General features: G+C 36.4%; 3 protein-coding genes across 4 annotated transcripts; all 3 read left to right on the top strand.

Moving 5' to 3' along the window:
- Positions 1-8,521: 8,521 nt before the first annotated feature.
- Positions 8,522-11,574, top strand: ABCG14 (ATP-binding cassette 14). 2 transcript variants are annotated; one of them, XM_068457919.2, is made up of 5 exons: positions 8,522-9,022; positions 9,153-9,957; positions 10,086-10,277; positions 10,400-10,572; positions 10,680-11,574. In XM_068457919.2, exons 1-5 carry the CDS (start codon positions 8,675-8,677, stop codon positions 11,334-11,336), a joined length of 2,175 nt encoding a protein of 724 aa, XP_068314020.2. In that variant the 5' UTR covers positions 8,522-8,674; the 3' UTR covers positions 11,337-11,574. The 2 variants fall into 2 exon arrangements, with proteins under 2 accessions (XP_068314020.2, XP_068314019.2); XM_068457918.2 differs by having other exon boundaries at positions 8,634-9,022; positions 10,086-10,325.
- Positions 11,575-13,405: 1,831 nt separating this feature from the next.
- LOC137717631 (zinc knuckle (CCHC-type) family protein) lies at positions 13,406-17,620 on the top strand. Its single transcript, XM_068457052.2, has 7 exons — positions 13,406-13,807; positions 13,936-13,998; positions 14,130-14,281; positions 14,379-14,501; positions 15,069-15,270; positions 16,088-16,205; positions 16,298-17,620. Exons 1-7 carry the CDS (start codon positions 13,571-13,573, stop codon positions 17,104-17,106), a joined length of 1,704 nt encoding a protein of 567 aa, XP_068313153.1. The 5' UTR covers positions 13,406-13,570; the 3' UTR covers positions 17,107-17,620.
- A 3,235-nt stretch (positions 17,621-20,855) lies between these two features.
- LOC137718004 (uncharacterized) lies at positions 20,856-21,320 on the top strand. Its single transcript, XM_068457529.1, has one exon. It carries the CDS (start codon positions 20,856-20,858, stop codon positions 21,318-21,320), a length of 465 nt encoding a protein of 154 aa, XP_068313630.1.
- The last annotated feature ends 1,071 nt before the right edge of the window (positions 21,321-22,391 follow it).

Here is a 22,391-nt window from a genome sequence, read left to right as displayed (position 1 = left end):
TTTGTGGTCCGAATTTTTTTTCCCTTATGCATGCGTATGATTTAGCCGTGTTCTTTTATTATTATTTTTTTTATTACGTATTTTTATGAATAGGGAAAGACCGAAAGAGGGACGAGGTATAACACGAGCAATAGATACCAGAAGATAGATGGTGGATGGTGGATGGTGGAGGGTGGAGGGAATCGTGTTCTGGTGGTTCAGTTGTTAGTATAGTGGTCATGCTTACGTAGTACTATGCAATGCGCGTGCTCTCATCCCATCCCATGCTTATGAAGTTATGATAAATAATACTAATGCGAATATGTTTGGATTGGACTGGTTTGATTTTCAGGTCTCACAATGATTCATTCCAATTATCAGATAAAATCCCACTTACAACTGCGACCTTCTATTCCTATACCTATAAATAATAAAGGTATTTGCAGATTTTTCTTCTGATTTTGTAAAGAACTGTCAATTTTTTCTTGAAATTTAATTTTAGTCGATTAGCCTCGTGAGCTTTCATAATTGGCCAATTTACCCTCTAAGCTTTAATTTTAGTCGATTATCCCTTCTGAACGTTTATAATTCGTTAGTTTTCAATAATGAATTTGTTGGATTGAGCAATTACTTTTCTTATTAGAATTTACTCGTAGATCAAGTCATTAGGAAGGCTATTGAAATAGCATTACAACTCCAACATGTTGAAAAAGTGGACCATGGGGAAGATTCATAGTTGGCCACATTAGGGATATAATTCAAACAAAAAATGTATGGAGTAAACTAGCGGAGAAGAAGAAAAAAAAAATATGTTGTCCACATTAGGAGTAAATTACCTTTTTGTCTTCAAACAATTGCCAAGTATTGCACATGTGACTAAGATGGATGAAAATTTTCAAAATCTAATGTCGATGGGGAAATTAGCAAATTATAAAAGTTCAGGAGGGTAATCAGCTAAAATTAAAATCCAAGGAGAAAATTGGGCAATTATAAAAGTTTATACCGTAATTGGTTAAAATTAAAGTTCAGGAGGAAACTGACAGTTCATTACAAGTTCGGGAAGAAAATTAACAAATACCTCTAAATATTAACATCATCTGCATATTTTTTTGTTTTTCAAAATTTATTTGTATATACAGAGTCTTTAAGAGAAGGATTCCCATTTTTACCAAAAAATGGGGTTAGTTGTGGGGTCCTTCCCATTTTTTTAAAAGATGGGGATTAGTTGTGGGATCCGAACAGACTATTTTTCAAGTTGCATCCCATAGATCATCGTTGCAATATATTAGCCAATTAGGAAACACTTGAAGCATCTAATTGAGTTCAAAGAAATTGACGAACATTATGTTCTAAGAAACGTTGAAATCTTATCGTGACAATTACATGGGCAAATGTTTTCGGATTGAATTGAATTTTTACATAGATGATTTATGAATCGAGACTTATAAAATAGACAATTCGGATCGTTGAAGTTCAATGTAGACTGAGTCTCACAACTAATTCTCATTTTTTGAAAATAAAAAATAAGGAAAATTAATGAAAATGACTTGAAAACTTTGAGTTTTAATCAAAATGACAAAAATGTGTTGTAAGTGAATAGTACTAGAAGTAACTTTTTAAAGTAAAAATATAATTTTCGTTAAAAATGAATTATACCTAAAATGTTTTGTTAAAACTTCCTAGAAAATAAGATTCCTTCCCTCACTTGTATGCGTAGCAGCCTAGTCATTATGCCCCATTAGCTCGTTCTACATAATTATACACGTAGCAGCCTAGAACATATGAGTTGAAGTGGGTGTACTCAGCTAAAGCCAAAAGAAATAATCAAATATGAATCAAGTAACCACGAGTGAGAGAGGGACGCACACGCGTGGTTCTCTGCTGTCTACGTGTATAAAACATATATGGCTACCCTTTCCTTTGGCCCTCACATAACTTTGCTTACGTGTCAACCTCCTACTAAATGATTCTATCTCTCTGATTTGGACCCTTGGTTTGGTAGCCTGAGAGCAATTTTGAACGGTTCCGGTTAACTTTTTATCCAAAATGAGAACTAGCATAGTGTCGATGAAACTAAATAAAGGTTCTCTAATTTTGTGAGTTGCATACTTATGCATGGACATGTGCAACATGTATTATATATGTTGATTTTATGTCGTGCAATACATGTACATAGAGTAACTCTCGATATAGCACTAAAAGCAAGATATATAGACATCAATACTCCTCCAATTTTCATTGAAAGGAGATCCACACAAAATCGAAATTAAGTTGTGATTTAGTAGAACAGACATGTGGAATGATGCCCATGAACTTTCAACTTGCGCATTACATAGCCCAGCATCTAGCTCCTTCCGATAACGTGAAGGTATTCCATTCTACGCGCACATTAGTAAAGAGTAATTGTGTAAAGTAATTTGTACAACACCAAAATCAAAAGGGCACTGAAAAAAAAAAGAAGAAACACCCACAATATCCTACCCTACTGGTCCCTACCCATACATAAATCAAAAGGGCCAAGTACCCAATCCCAATCGCTGCTTTTTAAGTTTTGGCAGATCATCAGATCTCTCTTGCATTCTTTTTCACCGGACACCAATAATGTTGTCGTCCTCATGTGATCATTAAGATTTAAGATAATGGTAGTGTTATTTACACGTTATTTATTTATTTTATACGTTTTTTTTTATTTTTAATCATTAGATCGAATAAATTAAAAAATATCAAAGAATACAAATTCACTCAAAATGTGTAGAATGTAAAAGTAGATACATAAAAGATAAAAAGAATATGTAAATATCATTATTCTTATAGCAATAACTATACTCTCTCTTGTGCTTTAAATGACATCATATATGCTAATCATAAAATCAACTAAATCAAATAGTGATCTAGCTAACTCAAAAAAATCATTTCCATTTATTGGACTAATTATGTACCAGTCAACATTCAGGAGTGCTTAAGGGTTTAACATTTTGCAAAATAATTTTTCATTCTACATGATATATGAAAACGGTGAAAATTTTGTTTAACAAATTATTTTATAAAGATAACTCATAAAATGGAAAACGCATAAAACAATATTTAGTATAAGCTATGTAGAACATCACATTGATGTTTTCTTAGTTTTTCAAGAATAAATTTTTAAATATGGCATAAATGATAAATTGTAAATAGTCAAAAATCTTAAGAAAAAATAAAATCAGGTATGCTACCACCATCACTTTTTTCATCACCACCACAACATTCTCAATGCCATCACTCGTACAACCTCCACCATCTCACATTCTCACTCTCAAGTCCACCACCACCACCTCCCACCATCGCCACAGCCACCACATCTTCCACTGCCGTTATCCATGCAACCATGGCTACTATTACCGACATAGTCTCACCATAAACACCATCACATGCACCTCTGTCGCCACCACCATTAACAGCATCACTATCATCATATTATCGATTGTCTTGCATTCTCACCATTACTACCATCATCCAGCCACTATTGCTACTAACAGCACTCTCGTTGCAACCACCACCACTTCTACTGGACACATTTTCAAATCATAAAATTACAAAATTCTATTTATCATTTTCGTGGTACAAAAAAAGTCACTTCAAAATATGTTTGCAAAGCGTTACTGGACGAATCCTAATTAAAGCAACACATTATTTTTGTATTGTATAGTAACTCTCTATATGTAGCACGCGAAGCATATAATGATAAGATAATCATCACAATTAAGAATATCACCCAAATAACAATACAAAACAAAACAAACAAAAATAATCATCACAATTCACAAGAATTACCTACTTAATAATTACATCGATCATATGATAATCACCCCCATAAGCTACTGGACAATATAATAATGATGCATACATATGTACATAATAATGTAATTAAAGATAACATAAAATATGTGGGTTACCAAGGCCGCAATCAGTTGGCCGGTCATGTCCATCAAAGTCTTCCACACCACTGAGCTGATTCCCACGACACGCATCCCATCATACATACATGTATGTGATATCTATGTATATACATGTACGATGGGATACAAGCTAACACTTTCTCTACGCGTGTGTTAAACAAAGTATATATGGACGCGCACTGCAAAATACTTGTATATGTGCCAATATCCAACCACCATTTTCTGCGTTTATTTTATGTCCAGTGCTGCTCTTAGGGCAAATCCTTTTGATTCTTCACGGTTGGTTAACAAGTGGCGATTTTAAAATTATCGACAATCCACGTAAAGTTTATATATATATATATATATATATATTTTTTTTTTAATTACAAACTACATTTACCACTTCAATTTATATTAAAGAGAGGAGAATAGTTTAAACTTTAAAAGCAGTGAAACGTCTTTAAGCACTAAAATAATTCATCACTAGGGATAATTTTACATTGTGAAAAAAAAAAATATATATATATATATATATAGGTGAATAAAATATTTATATTTTCAGCCAAAGTTTTCATTTGTACTATGGGATAATGGGTAGAACTAGAATGATTCTTAAAAATAAAGGAAGAAGGAGCACTGAGCATATATTAATCTGGCGGGGGCACCCCCACGAGTCCTCCACCAAATGATTTGCATTATGTATGTCATAGCTGCTAGGTAGGATCACATTGACACATTCGCATGTGTAAGCATTATACAAGCTTAAAGCTTTCCACTTCCACTTTCCACTTTCCCACCCAAAAACAAACAAATTAAGACTATTATAAAAATGAATCCCCACTCCATTATCATAATAAACTGGGTTGCATGACACGTGTGGATTTCCGAACTTCATTGCCCGAGCACACCTGACGAACAATATTGTTCCAAAACAAAACCCAGTCTAATAATTTATGAGAACTTGAGAAGGGGAGAGTAGTAGTGTAGATTATCATTTTGGACACTTGCATGCACATCTTTCTCTTTTACTTTTCTTATTGTGATATTTGGATCAGAAATATTGAGATAAAGATACGTGCAAAAGAAAGTTGTTAAAAGTGAAACTGTGTAAGTATATATATTATCGAAAACGAAAAGAATCCTTTCTGTCATCCACAAGATATAAAATTTCAATTAATTGCATGCTTTATGTAAAGTCAATAATAGTTTACAAGTTTAAGGCAATGTCATAATTAATTCATAAGCAACGAATACAGTTACCTAAAACTTTTATCTCTCCCACAACTTGTCAACTAAACTTGCGTCCGTCCCTTGCACCGATCATGTCTCTATATATATTTTTTCTTCCAAAACAATTAGTTCTATTATTTCATTACTAGCTAGAGGCTAGAGCATCGCAAATACTTTGGCAAAATGGAGCTCTTCATGTTATATTAGTAACTCCCTCACATGCTATTCATGTGGTTGATAAAGTTATTGCAGTGGAAGTTACTAATTTTTTTAACACACGATATTATCTACACTAATTTTTTTAACACACGATATTATCTATATATTAGTAACTCCCTCACAATGGGCTAGCAATAATGTGATTCAAATTCGCCTTTGGCGAGAATCAAACCTAAAACCTCTCATTTACACGTGAAGAAGAATACCACCAAACCGTAATAAGTGGCACTATTTCATTTTATTTATGAAAATTAATATAAACTCACTTAAGTAAAAAGGATCATGATCATATTACCCTCCTTTAAAAAGAATAAAATGACCATCATGTCGCTTTTGGTTTAGAAATTATCACATGATGGTCATTTTATCCAATTTGTTCATATTTTTCGACAAGTATCTACTGAATTTAAAAAGGTAAAATGACTGAATTTGTTCATATTTTTCGACAGGTAGAATTCGGTATGCCTTTGCTAAAAATTTACGTGGTCTCTGTTGGAATTGATTTTGGTGTGGAATGTGTGTGTGGTGTGAGGGTGATTTAGTAAGTAAGTAGAGTGTATTAAGAGATTTTAAAAGTTAAAAAGTAGGTGCGAGGTATTTTTAGTGTGTGAGTGTGTGGAACAATATGTGGGATGCTAATAAAACAATCCTATATAGGTATAAGTATACAATACTAGCAAGGGAGACGTGAGTTGTTAATAATCATTTTGTTTGGGTTTATTTGCATCATTTTTATTAAAAATAAGAAAATTGTTTATTAGTAACCGTTTTGATTTTTAAAAAAAAAATGAAAAGTGAAAAGTACATTTTTTTAATTTCTAAAACTTGCGTTGTTTTTGGATAACTAAACTACAAGTCCAAAAGATAAAAGAGAAAAATTTATATACAATTTCATAACACGGGGGCATTGTCGTATATTCTGTGCCATACAATTTTTTTTTATTTTTAAATATGGAATATATAGGGAAGGTATATATATATGTATATATATCAAAACGCAAGGGCATACTCGAGTGGAAGAAAAACTCGATGTCATTGTCATGGACAAATATATGAAATTTATATTCATACTCATGCACAGGTTGGGAGAGAAAGACAATGCTCTAAAATATGATGCTCGCGCCACCCAGCGTCAAATAGCCAATACTTTTGCAAATCTCTGAAATGAGAAAGGGCAGGCTAGGCTCCACCACGCAACCGGATCCCATTTACTCTTATCTCTCAGACTAATCTGATCAGTAGTGCTCTCTCAAAAGAAACTTCATTATTTTATTTTTATGGACACAACTTGGAATCTGATTGATGGCTTCTTCCTTTAATCATTCTTTGATTGATCTCTCTTATTCAGTTGATTATATTGGAGAGATTAAATTTGTAGACTAAATGACATGAAAGTTGATAATTGAATTATTACTTAAACGTTATTAAGCGTAATCATTCTTATTGATGATACATCATTTAATTTGTAATTTTATATACAAATTTAATCTTCCTAACATTAAGCGAAGTTTAAAAAGCAAAACAAAAGTGCGTACGTATGTGCGTGCGAGAGGAGATAAATTATCTCTTGTAACTTAAAACATCATATTATAATATTTATTAAGCTAACGGTATACTGTTTAAACACGGGAATGATTATTTAATAACCGGTGATATTATCAAGCCTAATTCTTTCTTGCGTGAAAATTTGTTTTGTGTGTATGAGAGGGAGAGAGGACTTTGTTTAGCATCTAACTTGAAAACTTTTCCCACCTTTTAAAATGAATATTATTGATATAAGATACCATGCAACCATAAAATACATCAGTCATAGCGAATTTCAGAGATACGAATGTTGAAAACTACAGACCCAAATCAATTACTATTTATTTAAAAAAAAATGGGGAAGGGAATATAGGAATATATTGATTAATTATTTACAAGGAAAAGCGGCATTACTGTGTCTCTTTAGTTTACTTAGAAATTCTTTTAGGGCAATTCAATTCACCATAGCTTTCTCTCGTAATCCCACAACTCTTCTTTTCCCTCCCAGCTTTTTCTTTTCAACTTATTCTTGCTGTTGAGAAAAAGTAAATTCTACAAATAGAGGCATGAATTTCTTATGCTTTATACGCTGACAAATAGAGGCTAATGATTTTCCAAAAACACAAAAAGAAAAATTAAAATGAACCGTCTTGACATGTTGATAAGCCTAAAAAAAAGGATGCCGGAATGAAGAGGAATGTGCTTTAGCTACTATGCATGAACGAGGTGATAGTCCCAAACCCCGGATCATTTCTTTGGCATTATCCCCCAATGAACTTGTTTAACAAAATCTAACATGACCGCACGGCCATACTGATTTTGTTAAACAAGATCACCATACTGTACCCAAATTAGTTGTTTGAATAAAAGGATAGACTAAGTTCAACTTGTGACAAGCTAGTTAAACCCAGTACCTAATTAGTCTAAACAACTTTAATGACGTGACAAACGGGGCCTTATTGATAATAATAATAATTGCATTCCCCTCTTCGAGTATGAGGTTGTTCATCCACTTGCAAATAACGTATTTTCAACGTAGAAATTTTATAATCGGAACCACTCAATCTCTTAATCTTCATTTGAAGATCATCTATATAAAAATTATTTGAATGGGTGATTGTTTAGTCATCTAAATGTATTGAATAAATCAATGGAGAAGATACCAAGTAACATAATCATGATGAACAGCTGATTTACATGATACATTTGGATGCCTAAATGATTCACTGATTTAAATAATTTTTTGTGGGGTTGATCTTCAAATGAAGATTAAGAGATTGAAAGATTCCAATTAAGAAATTTTTACAGTGAAAATACGTTATTTGCAAGTAATTAAGGGAATAAACTCATCCCCAAGGGGAAAATGTAAAGCATTCCTAAACAAAATTTTGCCACTCAGAAAAAAGTTTTTCAGCACCCCTCATTAGCGTATTATTGTTTCCAAATATAGAAAATTCTTAAGATGCAGATGTAATCGATAATTTTAACTATTTGAGTTACAAACTGCTTGCTTTTCAAATAAACTTACATATATATTTGATTTCTACGTACATCCACGATGACCATAATACTAATCAAGAATAGACAGAAAAGATGCCAATAAAGGGGACTAGCTTAGCTATATATAGGATGAGATTAGTACTAAGATTAATGGCTAATAGTTAGTGTTCGAATAAATTAATAGAAAAGGTGCGATTCCCACCATCGCCACATGGAATGGAGGTCTACATGACCATGGATGCGAGCACACAAGAGGACATCTTCCATCCTTCGTGTGTGACTCTGTGTGTGTATATATATATATGCATATCGAAAAGCTATATATTTATGTGCTCCCAGGCTCGTTCGCTTTGGGACACCAACTTAAATCAAGCCAACTCAAGTACGCCTACGTACTTGTGCCCTTCCCCAACCATCGCACGCAACAAAATTATCGAAAAAAGGATAAAATACAAACATTCAACTTTGCAATGTCTCTCAGCAGCATAGTGCCAAAACCAGCAGAATATGGCGGCAGCGACAGTACTTGTGCTACTGCTGTTGAAGGTTCGCCGGAGATGCCTGCTGGAACCCAGAACAAGGCAGCGCCCGCCACCCAAGTTAATTCGCAAGCTTTCCTACAACTGACGTTGTACCCTATAACTTTAAAGGTCTCTCATCATCATCTCTCTCTCTCTCTCTCTCTCTCTCTCTCTCTCTCTCTCTCTCTCTCATCGACGTATGTAAAAGTGACAATCCTGCTAAAATTAAGTAATTAATTTATTAGTAACTAAATTGCAGTTTGAGGAGGTGTTTTACAAAGTGAAAGTGGACCAGAAAGGGAGTAGGGATAGCAGCAGATCTAGAGAAAAAAGTATACTGAGTGGGATAACAGGTATGGTATGTCCGGGAGAGATACTAGCCATGTTAGGGCCATCTGGAAGTGGGAAGACGACCCTCCTTACTGCCCTGGGAGGGCGCCTCAATCATCAGAATAACAGCAAGTTCATGTCAGGCAATATCAGCTACAACGGCCAGTCATTCTGCGGCGCCATCAAACGACGAACGGGATTCGTTGCCCAAGACGACGTTCTGTACCCGCATCTCACCGTGACTGAGACTCTTGTGTTCACGGCTATGCTGAGGCTGCCCAACAGCCTAAGCCGGGACGAGAAAGTGCAGCACGTGGAGCACGTTATCAGCGAGCTGGGCTTGACTCGGTGCCGGAGCAGCATGATAGGGGGCCCACTGTTTAGAGGGATATCAGGGGGTGAGAAGAAGAGGGTGAGTATAGGTCAAGAGATGCTGATTAACCCGAGCTTACTTTTGCTGGATGAGCCCACCTCAGGGTTGGACTCCACTACAGCTCAGCGGATCCTGACCACACTCAAAAGGCTTGCTAGTGGGGGCCGAACCCTTGTCACCACCATCCACCAGCCCTCCAGCCGCATCTACCACATGTTTGATAAGCTCGTCCTGCTTTCCGAGGGCTCACCCATTTATTATGGCCCTGCTTCTGCGGCCCTAGATTATTTTTCCTCCATCGGTTTCTCCACGTCCTTGCCTAGTGTTAATCCTGCTGATCTTTTGCTGGATCTTGCTAACGGTATGTATGCATGTATGAACTAATTATTATATGCATGCATGCGTATATATGCGTATGTTAAAATGGTCAATCGATCCACCATCTCCATCGGATTGTTTATTCAAACTAATTACGTACGTTACGTCCAGGAATCGCCCCTGATTCCAAACATGCATGTGAGCAGCGCGAGAATACGAACACGGAACAGGAGCAACAGATGGTGAGAAAAGCTCTCATTTCTGCCTACGATAAGAACATTTATGCAAAGTTGAAAGATGAGCTCTGTGCTGGTTTGGAGGTCAACAACTACAACAATTACATGAAAGAAGCTGCTTCTGCAAGTAATTCCTTAAGCATATCCTCTCTCGCTCTCATTTTCCTAGCCCCTGGTTCGTTTAATTTTTATTTTCAATTAATAATAGTGGCTTTTGTAGTGCATTAGCTGATCATGCGATACCTGCAGAGCAATATTGGTGTACAAGCTGGTGGCACCAGTTCAAGGTGCTGCTTCAGAGGGGGTTAAGGGAGCGAAGGTACGAAGCCTTCAACAGGCTAAGGATTTTCCAAGTAATAAGTGTGGCCACGCTTGGTGGACTCCTCTGGTGGCGCACACCCACTTCTCACATTGAAGACCGTGTAAGCTACAATTCCTTTCTTTAATTTATAATGCATAACTCCATATAGGGTTTAGTGTGGCCACGTATTAATAATTTTTTAGTGTGTATATGGTTGGTTGGTTGCAGATCGCTTTGCTCTTCTTCTTCTCAGTGTTCTGGGGGTTCTACCCACTGTACAATGCAGTGTTCACATTTCCCCAGGAGAGAAGGATGCTGATAAAAGAACGATCATCGGGAATGTACCGGCTTTCATCGTACTTCCTTGCAAGAACAGTTGGAGACCTGCCGCTGGAGCTGGCACTGCCAACGGCATTTGTGTTGATAATCTATTGGATGGGAGGGCTTAAACCGGACCCCTTTACATTCATCCTGTCCCTGCTCGTGGTTCTGTACAACGTGCTGGTCTCCCAAAGCCTAGGGTTAGCCATTGGTGCCATTCTGATGGACATAAAGCAAGCCACCACTTTGGCCTCGGTTACAACACTTGTCTTCCTCATCGCCGGGGGTTACTACATTCAACAGATTCCCCCCTTCATCGTGTGGCTCAAGTACTTGAGTTATAGCTACTACTGTTACAAGCTTCTTCTTGGGGTCCAATACGATGAGGACGACTTTTATGAGTGCTCCAAGGGTGTCTTGTGCCGAGTCGGAGATTTGCCCGCCATCAAATCCATGGGCGGTCTCGAACACTTGTGGCTCGATGTCTCCATTCTCGCCTTAATGTTACTGGGTTACCGCCTTCTTGCTTATCTTGCACTCCATCGAGTGCGCTTGAGGAGATAATTAATCATTAACTTCATCGATCAATCATCCGAAGATTTTTCTCCTTCTTCAACTGATCGATCGTGCATCGAGGAGGAACGTAGCTGAAAATCATCAAATTATGTGGTGGAAATTTGAGTTGGAATTAATTAAAATCCTATATGCTGTAGCCAGCTTAATTTAATCGGCTTGATCGATATTAGTTACTGACTTGTAGAAGATCATTCTAATTTCAAAATAAGACATTGATTATGCTCAATCAGTTATAATAAAGAGAAAGAGAACATATGCTCTTCAATTTCTAGGTGGAAGCACACCCAACTGCCGGATCATTCAAAGAATGGTCGTCCTTGTAGTATAATATTATTGTCAATCAAATCTGAACAATATCCTCCTTCGTTAATTAGTGTAATAAAGATAATGTTATGGATGTCAAATTTTTAAACCAAATTTGCAAATCAAATTATGTGCCACCAATAGAAAATAAGCATATTAAACAAAGTAATAATCCAATCATTAGCATCCACATCATTGATTTAAAAATTAATCTTCCTAGCATTACACATTTTTACTTTTAAAAAATAATAAAAACATATGTTAAATTATCATTGGGTCAAAAAACACAAGGTACTCACTGTGAGACCTAAGTATTATGCTAATAATTATAGGGTTGGGCTATCCACACACCCTATCTACATGAGTATTTTTGTTCACCATCATAAACTTTGATGTATGCTCACTATATACCTAATCATCTATCACGTGTCCATTCACTTAACTTTGGTTAATTTTTTATAAAATTAAAAAAAAGTAACATTTAATATGAAAGTTAACTAAAGTTAGTTGAAATGACACAAGACAAATAATTAGGTGTATGGTGAGCATACACCATAGTTATGTTGGTGAGCAAAAAATGCTCCCCCTATTTACCTCCCAAATGACACACCCCTCTCAATTTCCAGCAGTCATATTGAATTAATTGAAGAATATCAAATGATATAAATTAACAAGGGGTATGTAAGAGGTAAAAATGGTATGTGGATAGTACAGTCCTAATTATAAGATAAGATGACTACTTATACTCAAGATGTATACAAGCGGATTATATATATAACTAATAAAAAGGGTTTCAAAACTTTAAATCTTAACCAAAACCATTCAAACAACTTTATTTAATATTTATGTAAAAAATAATAAGATATATATATATATATATATATATATATATATATATATATATATATATATATATATAATTAGTCTGTCGCGTATCCCCCACTTTAGGCATGGGTGTAGAGCGGATTAATCAACTTGGACCATATTTGTTAATCTGACAACTATTTAATACATAAGACTACAAACGCTCGATTCATATTAAATACTCCTATCCGATGTCTTATACAAGATGCCAAACGAGGCACGAATGACTAAATAGTCTCCAATTTGATTTATATTTTGTAAAGTTAATGATAGGTAGGCTAAATTTGCAGACTAAATGATGTGTCACTAATAAGAAATAAGCATGTTAATCAACACTTAAGTAATAATTCAATCATCAACTTCCATATAATTTAGTTTACAAAATTTAATCTCCCTCGCATTATCTTTTTGTAAATATAATATTTAAAAGGATTATTGGCACTTTAAAAAATTAAGTTTTTTTAATTATAAAAAATTTAGAGCGCACAATTATATTGTTTGGGTGGCAATAACAATTTTTCTATTTGAAGAGAAATTGATAAAATAAACGGTATTGATTATCACATGAGCAAGTAACCGTATAAGGGCTCGTTTGAATGTGCTTTTAAAATGACTGAAACCGCTTTTGGTGAAAATGTTTTTGAAACTAATTCTTAGTAAAAATCCAAGTGAATCCTAGAAAGCACTTAAGTGCTTCCTAGAAGAAGCACGTATTTGGTGCTTCTTCCAAAAAGCACTAAATGCTTTTGGAACACAAAATCAATTTCACCAAAACCATTTCTAATCATTTTAAAATCACTTCCAAACGAGTCATAAATCTATTGATCAAGAAGCACTAAAGCCCAATAAGCTAAATCCGTATTTTAGGGCGCAGAGAATGGGCCTAGCCTATAGAATGCCGAAATTATTTGAGTTTCAATCGACCGATAGCGATTGGGGATCGGGCATCGAGATCGTGTACCAAAAGCATCAACAATCTAAAGGAAGAATACCCAGATTCTAATTCTATTAGGGGAAGAAATACAGAGAGTTAGAACTGACAAGAGGAAGGAGGGATGGAAGGTGAAGAGGAAGGAGGGATAAGGCTGAGTAAGAGATTTGCGGACAAAGGAGGAGGAGGAGGAGGAGGTGGGGAGGTTGATTACAAGAATAAGTCAGGCACGGCGTGGAGCCACTCGTACCTGAATCAGAAGCCATGGCACCCTCTCTCTTACCCCAATCAGCGCCGTAAGTGGATCGCAGAGCAGATCCAGGCCCAGCGTCAGCGTCGTACCGAGGAGGTCTCCCGCGAGGCACGGATTGCACTACCAAGTTCCAACCTTTTTTATTTCTTTATTTACTTTTGATTGTTTGTTGACTAAATTCAATTCTCTCTCTCTTATCTAATACCAATTACCAATTCTGTCATTCATTGGTGCAGTATGCACAAGAGCAGGAATTCTTTCGGCAGGCTGCTCTCGTCTCCAAGAAAGACAAGGAAAAGGTTCTCTTTTCTTCCCTTCTCTTATCTTTGTGTTTTCTCTTTTAATTTAACAACCGAATAAAATTCATACCTTCCCAATGCAAGGCAAAAGCAACATTTTTTAAGTTGATGGATGTATTGCATTGGTGTAGATTGAGACTATGAAAGCTGTTAGCTTTATGTATGTTCGACCGCCTGGTTACAATGCCGAAAGTGCAAAAGCTGCAGAGATTGCTGATGAGAGTGCAAGAGAGCACCCACAAACACAAGCTCTAACAGATGCTACTGCTACTTCCACTTCAAGGTACCATTTGCATTATATTCTGCCTTCCTATTTGATTGCAATATGTATTTTCTTTCAATTCATCTTTGTTAGGCCTAATTGTCTATTCTCTCGTTAGCCAACGCCCACCCGAGTCTTTGCCTCCCACTGCTGAACATGCCAAGAAATCAAGGCCTAAAGATGTGTTTGGCCGTCCTTTACCAACAGAACAAGAATTTGAAGTTTTGAAAAATGCTCCAAGGTGTGCCTGTTGCTGCCTTTTCAGTAAGATGCAATGTTTTTATCTTACTTTATAGTTTCTTAATTGACGTGCATTAAGATAATAACATGTTTTATAACTTGATAACGAGATTCATAGATTGTTTCTTCAGTGCAGCAGACATTTTCATTGTTTTACACACTTCCTTTCTGGACAGTTTAAACTATAAAGTCAATGGGTTGTTATTCTAGAAATGCATAAAAGAAGCTGTTACATCGCATTTGTCAGAATATGCAACTTTTTGAGTCAAGCATATCTATGACTGATACAATTTACAATTAAAATGGTGCTGAGGTATCGAACTGAGATTTCTGTTTCCTCACTGTTTAATGATGTTGAGGTACACCACATGAAATTGCTTTCACACAGCTAAAGATGTCAATGCCCCTCTCTTTAAATCATGTTTGAGTTTGTCTTGTTCGTCTTTTGCTATTCAAAGTGACTGAGGTTCACAGTTGGTGCATGTAAGGGTACTACTCTATTGTTTTCCTGATGATAACAAGGATAATGATAATAATAATAGTAATATTCATAATAATTCCTTTTAAGGCTGGAGACTGGTGTTCCTACGAGGGCAAAACCATTTGGAGTTGAAGTGCGCAATGTAAAGTGCGTAAGGTGTGGAACTTTTGGTCACCAAAGTGGCGACCGTGAATGTCCGTTGAAGGATGTCATAATGCCCAACGAAGAGAGCCGTTTGAAAAGGGACGACCCTTTGACTGCTATTCTTGCCCACACAGATCCTAGCGAGGTTAGTCTTTCGATGGCTATCTTGAAACCTACTAGGAAGGCTGCTATTATCCCTTGCTTACAAAATTATTTTCTCTCTTTCAAATGGGTGAATCTTTGAGGTAAGGTGCTGACGCCTTGCATGGCTAGGCTGGCATAAGCCTCAAAGCATGGGGCATCGCCTTTTAATTGTTTCATTTTATTTTGTTTGAATGAAGAAGCGCATATTGTATTTCCTACCAAATAAAATGAAGCATGAATTGTATTGCCGTCCAAGGTTGTTTAGATCCTCTGAAAAAGAAATAAGCTCACTAAGATTATTCTGTGAGAACTCTTCTACTACCTACCTTAGCATCTTTGGCCAAGTGAGTTGGGAATTCCAATAGGGATTTCTGCATGGATGGAAGGTTAAATTTATGAGTAAAATATCTAGATTAAAAGGATATGTTTGTAAGTAAAATATCTAGATTAAACCATCCAAAACGGTAAAAGTCTGCATCACACCTCGTAAGTCAAGTTGTAATAGGTTCAACTTGCAAGAGTCAAACATTTGTTTTAATAGTTAACTTGCTTGAAATTAAACCTCTGTTGCTCAGAATGCAGTTTATTATGGCTTGAGAACTGGAAACTTGGTATACTACCGTCAGGTAGAATATAAATGCAACTAATGTTGATTCCTAAGTTAGGAGCGTCTAGTGACTCTCAAATATTTCAACTATAACCAACTTCAATTTTATCCTTGACACTGCTGATGACAGATGCATTCTCAAATCATATATCATGCTAAAAACTGGGATCCTATGTTACTTGTATATAATTTTTATTTGCTTATTTTGCAGCCTTTAAAGTGGGAACTCAAGCAAAAACCAGGAATTAGTCCTCCACGTGGAGGGTTTAAACCAGATGATCCCAACCAACAAATAGTTGCTGAGGACACCATATTTGATGAATATGGAGGTATTTAGTTTTTGATTCCAGAATATGCATGACAACTTTTATCTTTTATCTGTGTTGCCTGTGAGATAACTGCAACTATATACATTTTGTAGGGTTTCTCAGCGGGAATGCCATCCCTGAGTTGCTGACCAACTTCTCAAGCAAACCCAGGTTCAAGTCCACAAAGAAGAACAAGCACAAAAAAAAGCAGTCATCACCAGTTAGTGGGGAAGATGGGTTTTCATCTTCTTATGAGGATGATAAGAAGTCAAAGAAGAAGATGAGCAAGGTAAATAAGAAGAAGCACAGCCATTCTGAATCAAGCTCATCAGAGATTCTGGAATTTGATAGGCATAAAGTAAAGCGTAGAGTCAAGCATTGTTATTCATGTGAGAAATCAAATCATGAAAAGCATCACAAAAGTATAAAGAACAGAAAGAAGCATTCTGATTCATCTGAAAATTCCGAGATTTATAGGCATTACAGCAGAAGGGACAACAGCAGTGTCAGGTGTACTGTTTCATCTGAAGATTCTGAGGCTCTGAAGCACCATAGAGATGTCCAGCGCAGACGCAAGCACTCTTTTTCATTTGAGGAATCGGATCATGAAAAACATCGTAGAAGTAGAATGATCAGACAGAAGCATTCTCATTCATATGAAGATTCCAAGATTGATAGGCATTGCGGAAGGGACGTGAGCAGGGACAGGTTAAATAATTCATCTAAAGGCTCTGAGTCTGATAGACCCCTTAAAAGTGTCAAAAGCAGACACCGGCATTCTAATTCATCTGAAGATTCTGACACAGAGAAGGAAAATAGACATAGAAAGAGCAGGGATAGGTACTCTTACTCATATGGTGAAACCGAAAATGAGAAGCATCATAAAAGTACTAACAGAAAACACAAGCGCTTTTGTACTTGAAGTTTTGGCTATAGAAGGATGGTAGAAAGGGTGTACAGTAGACACCCATATTGTTGTCGTCATCGTCACCGTCACCTCAATGCTTAGCAAGTGTAACAGCCATATTGTCGTTGTCATCTACACCATCACCTCTATGCTTGGCAAGTGTCCTGGTGGAAATGAGCTACTAATTACAAGCCAACTGATCTATCAGTCTCACGTTCCCGGTTCTGCCTCAGCTATGATGTTGCCGAAAAACAGGTTTTCTTGAAACCTCGAACAAGTGGACATTTCATATCGTTGTATTCATAGACATGGCTGTGATTCTCTTCTAAAGGATATGCATTTTGGATAATATGTTGATGTGATTTCAACTTGAGAGATGAGTGTTTCTTTTTCCTAAAAAACTTGAACGTAAGCGACAGTATGCAATCATGTACGGTTTCTTTTACTTTTGATATTTTCCTTGTTATGAGCAATATTGGTCCCTGTTCTTTAAAATGATAAAATTGGAGTATTGGGTTTTCTTTTTCAATTGGAGTTTCGGCCAGAGAACACGTATTAGGCCCCGTTTGGCATTTTATTTAATAAAAAAATGGTTTACTTTATGATTAAACAATAAAAAGCGATTGATAAAAATTAGATATTCCATTTATTTCTAAAGCAATGACAGCAACTCTTAAAGCCAACATATATGTTTTTAAAAGCTGGTTTTATAAAAAAACAGAATTAAGTTTTTAATGAATATTTTTAATTTCTGTATCACATTTATTATCTTTTAAAATCATATTATTTATTCTTCCATAAACATTTTCTCTTTTAAAGAATAAATTGGCCACCACCTCATACCATTACAACAATTAATCTTACATGATACATCAGTACCGTCATTACCACTACCGTTGTCCCCACTGCTGCCACCACAATCATCGTCGCCGTTGCCTCCACCACTACCACAATAACAACTGCCACTGACTCTAGCACCACTGATAACTCTAGACCCCAACCACCACACCCTATTATTGGCACCAACGCCATACTCTCACTATTGCAATAGCCATCACCACCACTGCCCCAACACCGTTGTCGTCGTCACCAGCCATTAGTATGTCCATTTTTTCATTATATATAAATATAATTACTTTTGTATTCATATTTACCAAACGGTTTTACACTTCTTTTCACACTCACAATACTCTAAAAATCCAGTTTGTTTATCAAACTCTCAACTACTTTATTATACATCTAATTATCGCAAACTGGCACATAGTCTATGAATTCATTACAATGTACACGACTTAGGGCCCATCTAGCGGGCAAGGCATACCACAAGCTTCTATGAGGACTTACAATGGGGGTTTTAGCTCTTTTTTTGTTTTTACAGATTTCCCGTCAAGAAGGATTGCCGACAGCGAGATTCGAATCTAGACCTAGGTCTAGCAAAGAGAACTATCCTTACTAACTCAACCAACCCTCGTTGGCATATGGTTAGAATTTTCGTTTAAATAAAAGAAAGGAAAAAGATAAGGAGATACTCATCTTTTATACCATATATATATGTAAATTACATGATGTGACAACTGATAACTGAATACCATTATTAATGGTTTAAAGAAGGAATTCAATTATTGACTGCTACATCATGATTCATGTGGCATCTAGGAGATATTATTTCACATTAAGACAAATTTAAGAACAGTACTTGATTTTTTGTTTAAAAAGTTGTGACTTCAACACACTATTTTTTATTTGTGCACATTTTCTATTAAAGTTGACATTTAATTTTCTAGAGGGATGTGTGAAATGAAACATGTTATTTGTGCAAAATTTTTGTAAATGTTGACATTTAATTTTGGGTAAATTACATTTTATCCCCTTAAGTTTGGGCGAAATTACAACCTCATACAAAATTTTAAAAACATTTCAATTCCATACATTTACTACCATTTAATTTCAACATCATACGTTCCATTAAAAAATCTGTTAACTTAACCGTTAAGTGATGATGTGGCACATATGAATTCACATTTGTGCTTATGTGGCTAAACAAACAAATAAAAATCAATTAATTAATAATAAACATAGTTGGCCCACCACCTAAATTAAAAAACAAATTATAAATATATAAAACACATCTCTCTTTCCCATCAACCTACCACCACCACTCATGCCAACTTATGTTGCATCCCACCTCCGACACCAACGCCATCCACGTTCCATCTATCCTAGCTATTCCAACTCTTGCTCTGCGAGTCCAATGACTCTTCCCCATATCCGAACCGAACCACCCTTTAAACCCATCAGTGCTCAGTTTGACTCGACCCACAAACCCCCTTTGCGACAAGGCTCCAATCCACTCCCAGATCTTACTGCCTTGAGCAACGCGGAGCACTCAAGCCTGATGACCGAGCTTCCCATGTTGCTCAGTACGAGAATGGAAGAGTGATTACTACAATTTGGGTTTTTACAATCTTAAATCGCATAGAGAGAATATTAAGGTTTTTACAAGCTTGAATCGCAGAGAAAGAAGATTGCATTGCATAGAATTAGGTGTGATTTTGGGGTTTTGGATTAGAGGACAAGGGTGCATATGTGGTTTTGGGGGTGAAGGCTGAGGGACGGATGGAAGAGGAAGGAATTAGGGTACAAATGTGGTTTTGGTGGTGAAGGGAGGGGACGAACTGAAGGGGAACAAATAGAGGGGGAAATTGAGGTATTGGTGGTGAAGGGAGGGGACAAACGGAGGGGACGAACATAGGGGAATGATTCAAGGTGTGGATGGATGGGTGGTGAGGCCCACTATGTTTTTTTATTAATTATTATTATTATTATTATTTTAGCCACATATGCACAAATGTGAATCCATATGTGACACGTCATCACTTAACGGTAAGTTAACAGATTTTTTAACATAACATATGATATTGAAATTAAATGATAGTAAATGTACGGAATTGAAATGTTTTAAAGATGTTGTATGAGGTTGTAATTTCGTTCAAACTTGAGAATGTAAAATATAATTTACCTTTAATTTTCTAGAAAAGCATGTGAAATGAAAGATGACGTGTGAAAAAGCACTACCCAAGTCGTAATTAGTAGATCAAAATTTAGTATCAATCAATGCCCCATTTTCTCTAAAATTTCAACCTAAGGCTGGCCAGAGGGCTCGTTTTAGCCCTCTAGCCTTCCAAGAAATTAATATTTTAATGAACAGTACATGACCATATTTCTTACCATCTCTAACCGAGGGCCAAAGGGTTCGTTTTAGCCCTATCACAAAAAATTATCTCCAACCGAAGGCCAAACATAATTTATTATTTAAAAACTACAACTTAAATTCAAAACCAACGGCTAAGTGACGTAAGTATGATGTCAACTAGTCATTGCACGCTGACATCATGCTGACATCAACTAGCCGTTGAATTTGTATTTTTTTGGGCTATAAATAGGGTGGATATTGGGTTATAATTCACACACCTTTGAATTCAATCTATTTCAATTCACTCTTTTTCAATTCAAGTTTGCAATGAATTCCAACTTTGGATCATTTTCGGATTCCAACTGGGGGTCTTCATCCAATTTTAAATTGGAAGAAAAATGGGCGCAGATGAGACGAGAAGATGAGGAGCCTGATGAAGAAGATGAAGCATGGCGCAACACACAATATGTGGCAGCCATGGCTGCGGCCATGGTGTGTCTGCCAACTGAGGAACAAACCTCAATAGGGTGGCTCTGTTGCTGGTCGATCTTACAAACCATGAAACAAAGTGATGACGCATGCCAATCTAATGAACAACTACTTCAACCTTAACTCGGTGCACACAGAAGAGGATTTTAGACGTCGCTTCCAAATGAGGGGTCATGTCTTCAAGCATTTACTTGATGATGTCCAGCAGGTCAATCTATACTTTCGACAGAAGCGGGATAGAGTAGGGCGCCCTGGTTTTTCACCTCATCTAAAGGTTGTTGTTGCACTACGAATGATGGCCTATGCCTCCTCAGCTGATTCACTGGATGAAACACATGGTATATCTAAGTTTACATGTCTTGATACTCTTACTGAATTCTGTAACACAATTGTTCAGCTTTACAAGGAGGAGTACCTCCGTGAGCCAAATCATGAAGATCTGAATCGGCTCATTCGCAAAGCTGAAGACTGTGGGTTTCCGAGCATGATAGGATCATTAGACTACATGCATTGGGATTGGAAGACCTGTCCCACCAGATGGCAATGAGGCTTCAGTGGAAAGTTGAGAAAGCCAACTGTTGTGTTAGAAGCGGTTGCCTCGTATGACACGTGGATCTGACATGCTTTCTTTGGAGTCCTTGGATCCCAAAATGACATTACAGTTCTTGGGTGTTCACCCATCTTCAAAAGCCTGACGGAAGGTAAAACACCTCAACTTGACAACTACATCAACGACCGTCAGTACAATATGGGGTATTACTTGGCAGATAACATCTACCCAAAGTGGGCGACACTTGTCTAAGCAATTTCAAACCCTGCGAATGACACCGAAAAATTGTTTACCTTACACCAAGAGGCATACCAGAAAGATGTTGAGAGAGCTTTCGGTATTCTACAAGCACGGTGGAAGATCATCAGCGAACCAGCAAGAGGGTGGAGTCGAGAAAATTTGGACTCCATCATGATGTCTTGCATCATATTACACAACATGATTGTAAAGGATGAGCAAGATGGGTATATTGATGGAGAGTTTGATGACGACCAAGACGATCTAAATAGGTCAAGAAGGGCTCGTGCAAAAATATATGATGGGCCTTATTTGCCTTTCAATCCAAGAATTGGTAGTATCTCTTTAAATGAGTATATGAGGCGCTATAGAATGATAAGTTTTCATGCCACAAACAAGTACCTACAACAGGATCTTATTGCACATCTTTGAGCCAAAAGAACCATGGAGTAGGTGCTTTAAGTTTTATGTTGTTAAATGTTTTTAAAAATGTTGTTTAAGTTTCATGTTGTTAAATGTTTTATTTTTATGTTGTTTAATGTTATTTAATGTTGTTTAATATTGTTTAATATTGTTTAGTATTGTTTCATGTTACTTAATATTATGTAATGCTTAATAGTTTAGGAAGTTATAGAGAAAAAAATAAAAATTTACAATTTTTAAAACAAATTTTGTAAAAAAATTAAAAAATAACAGCTAGCCGACGTCAGCTAGTTACCGTTGGTTTTCAAATTCTAGCCTGGTTCCGGGCCGGCCGGTTGGCCCTTTGGCCTTTTTTTTTCAGTGGGGCCCATGAGGCCTTTAGCCTGTTCATCGGTTGAAGATAATTTT

The sequence above is a fragment of the Pyrus communis genome, chromosome 8, assembly GCF_041283825.1.
Source record: "Pyrus communis isolate YQ-2024b chromosome 8, ASM4128382v1, whole genome shotgun sequence".
NCBI lineage: Eukaryota > Viridiplantae > Streptophyta > Magnoliopsida > Rosales > Rosaceae > Pyrus > Pyrus communis.
Note: the sequence above shows the minus strand (reverse complement) of the source record. Positions and strands in the feature narration are given on the sequence as shown.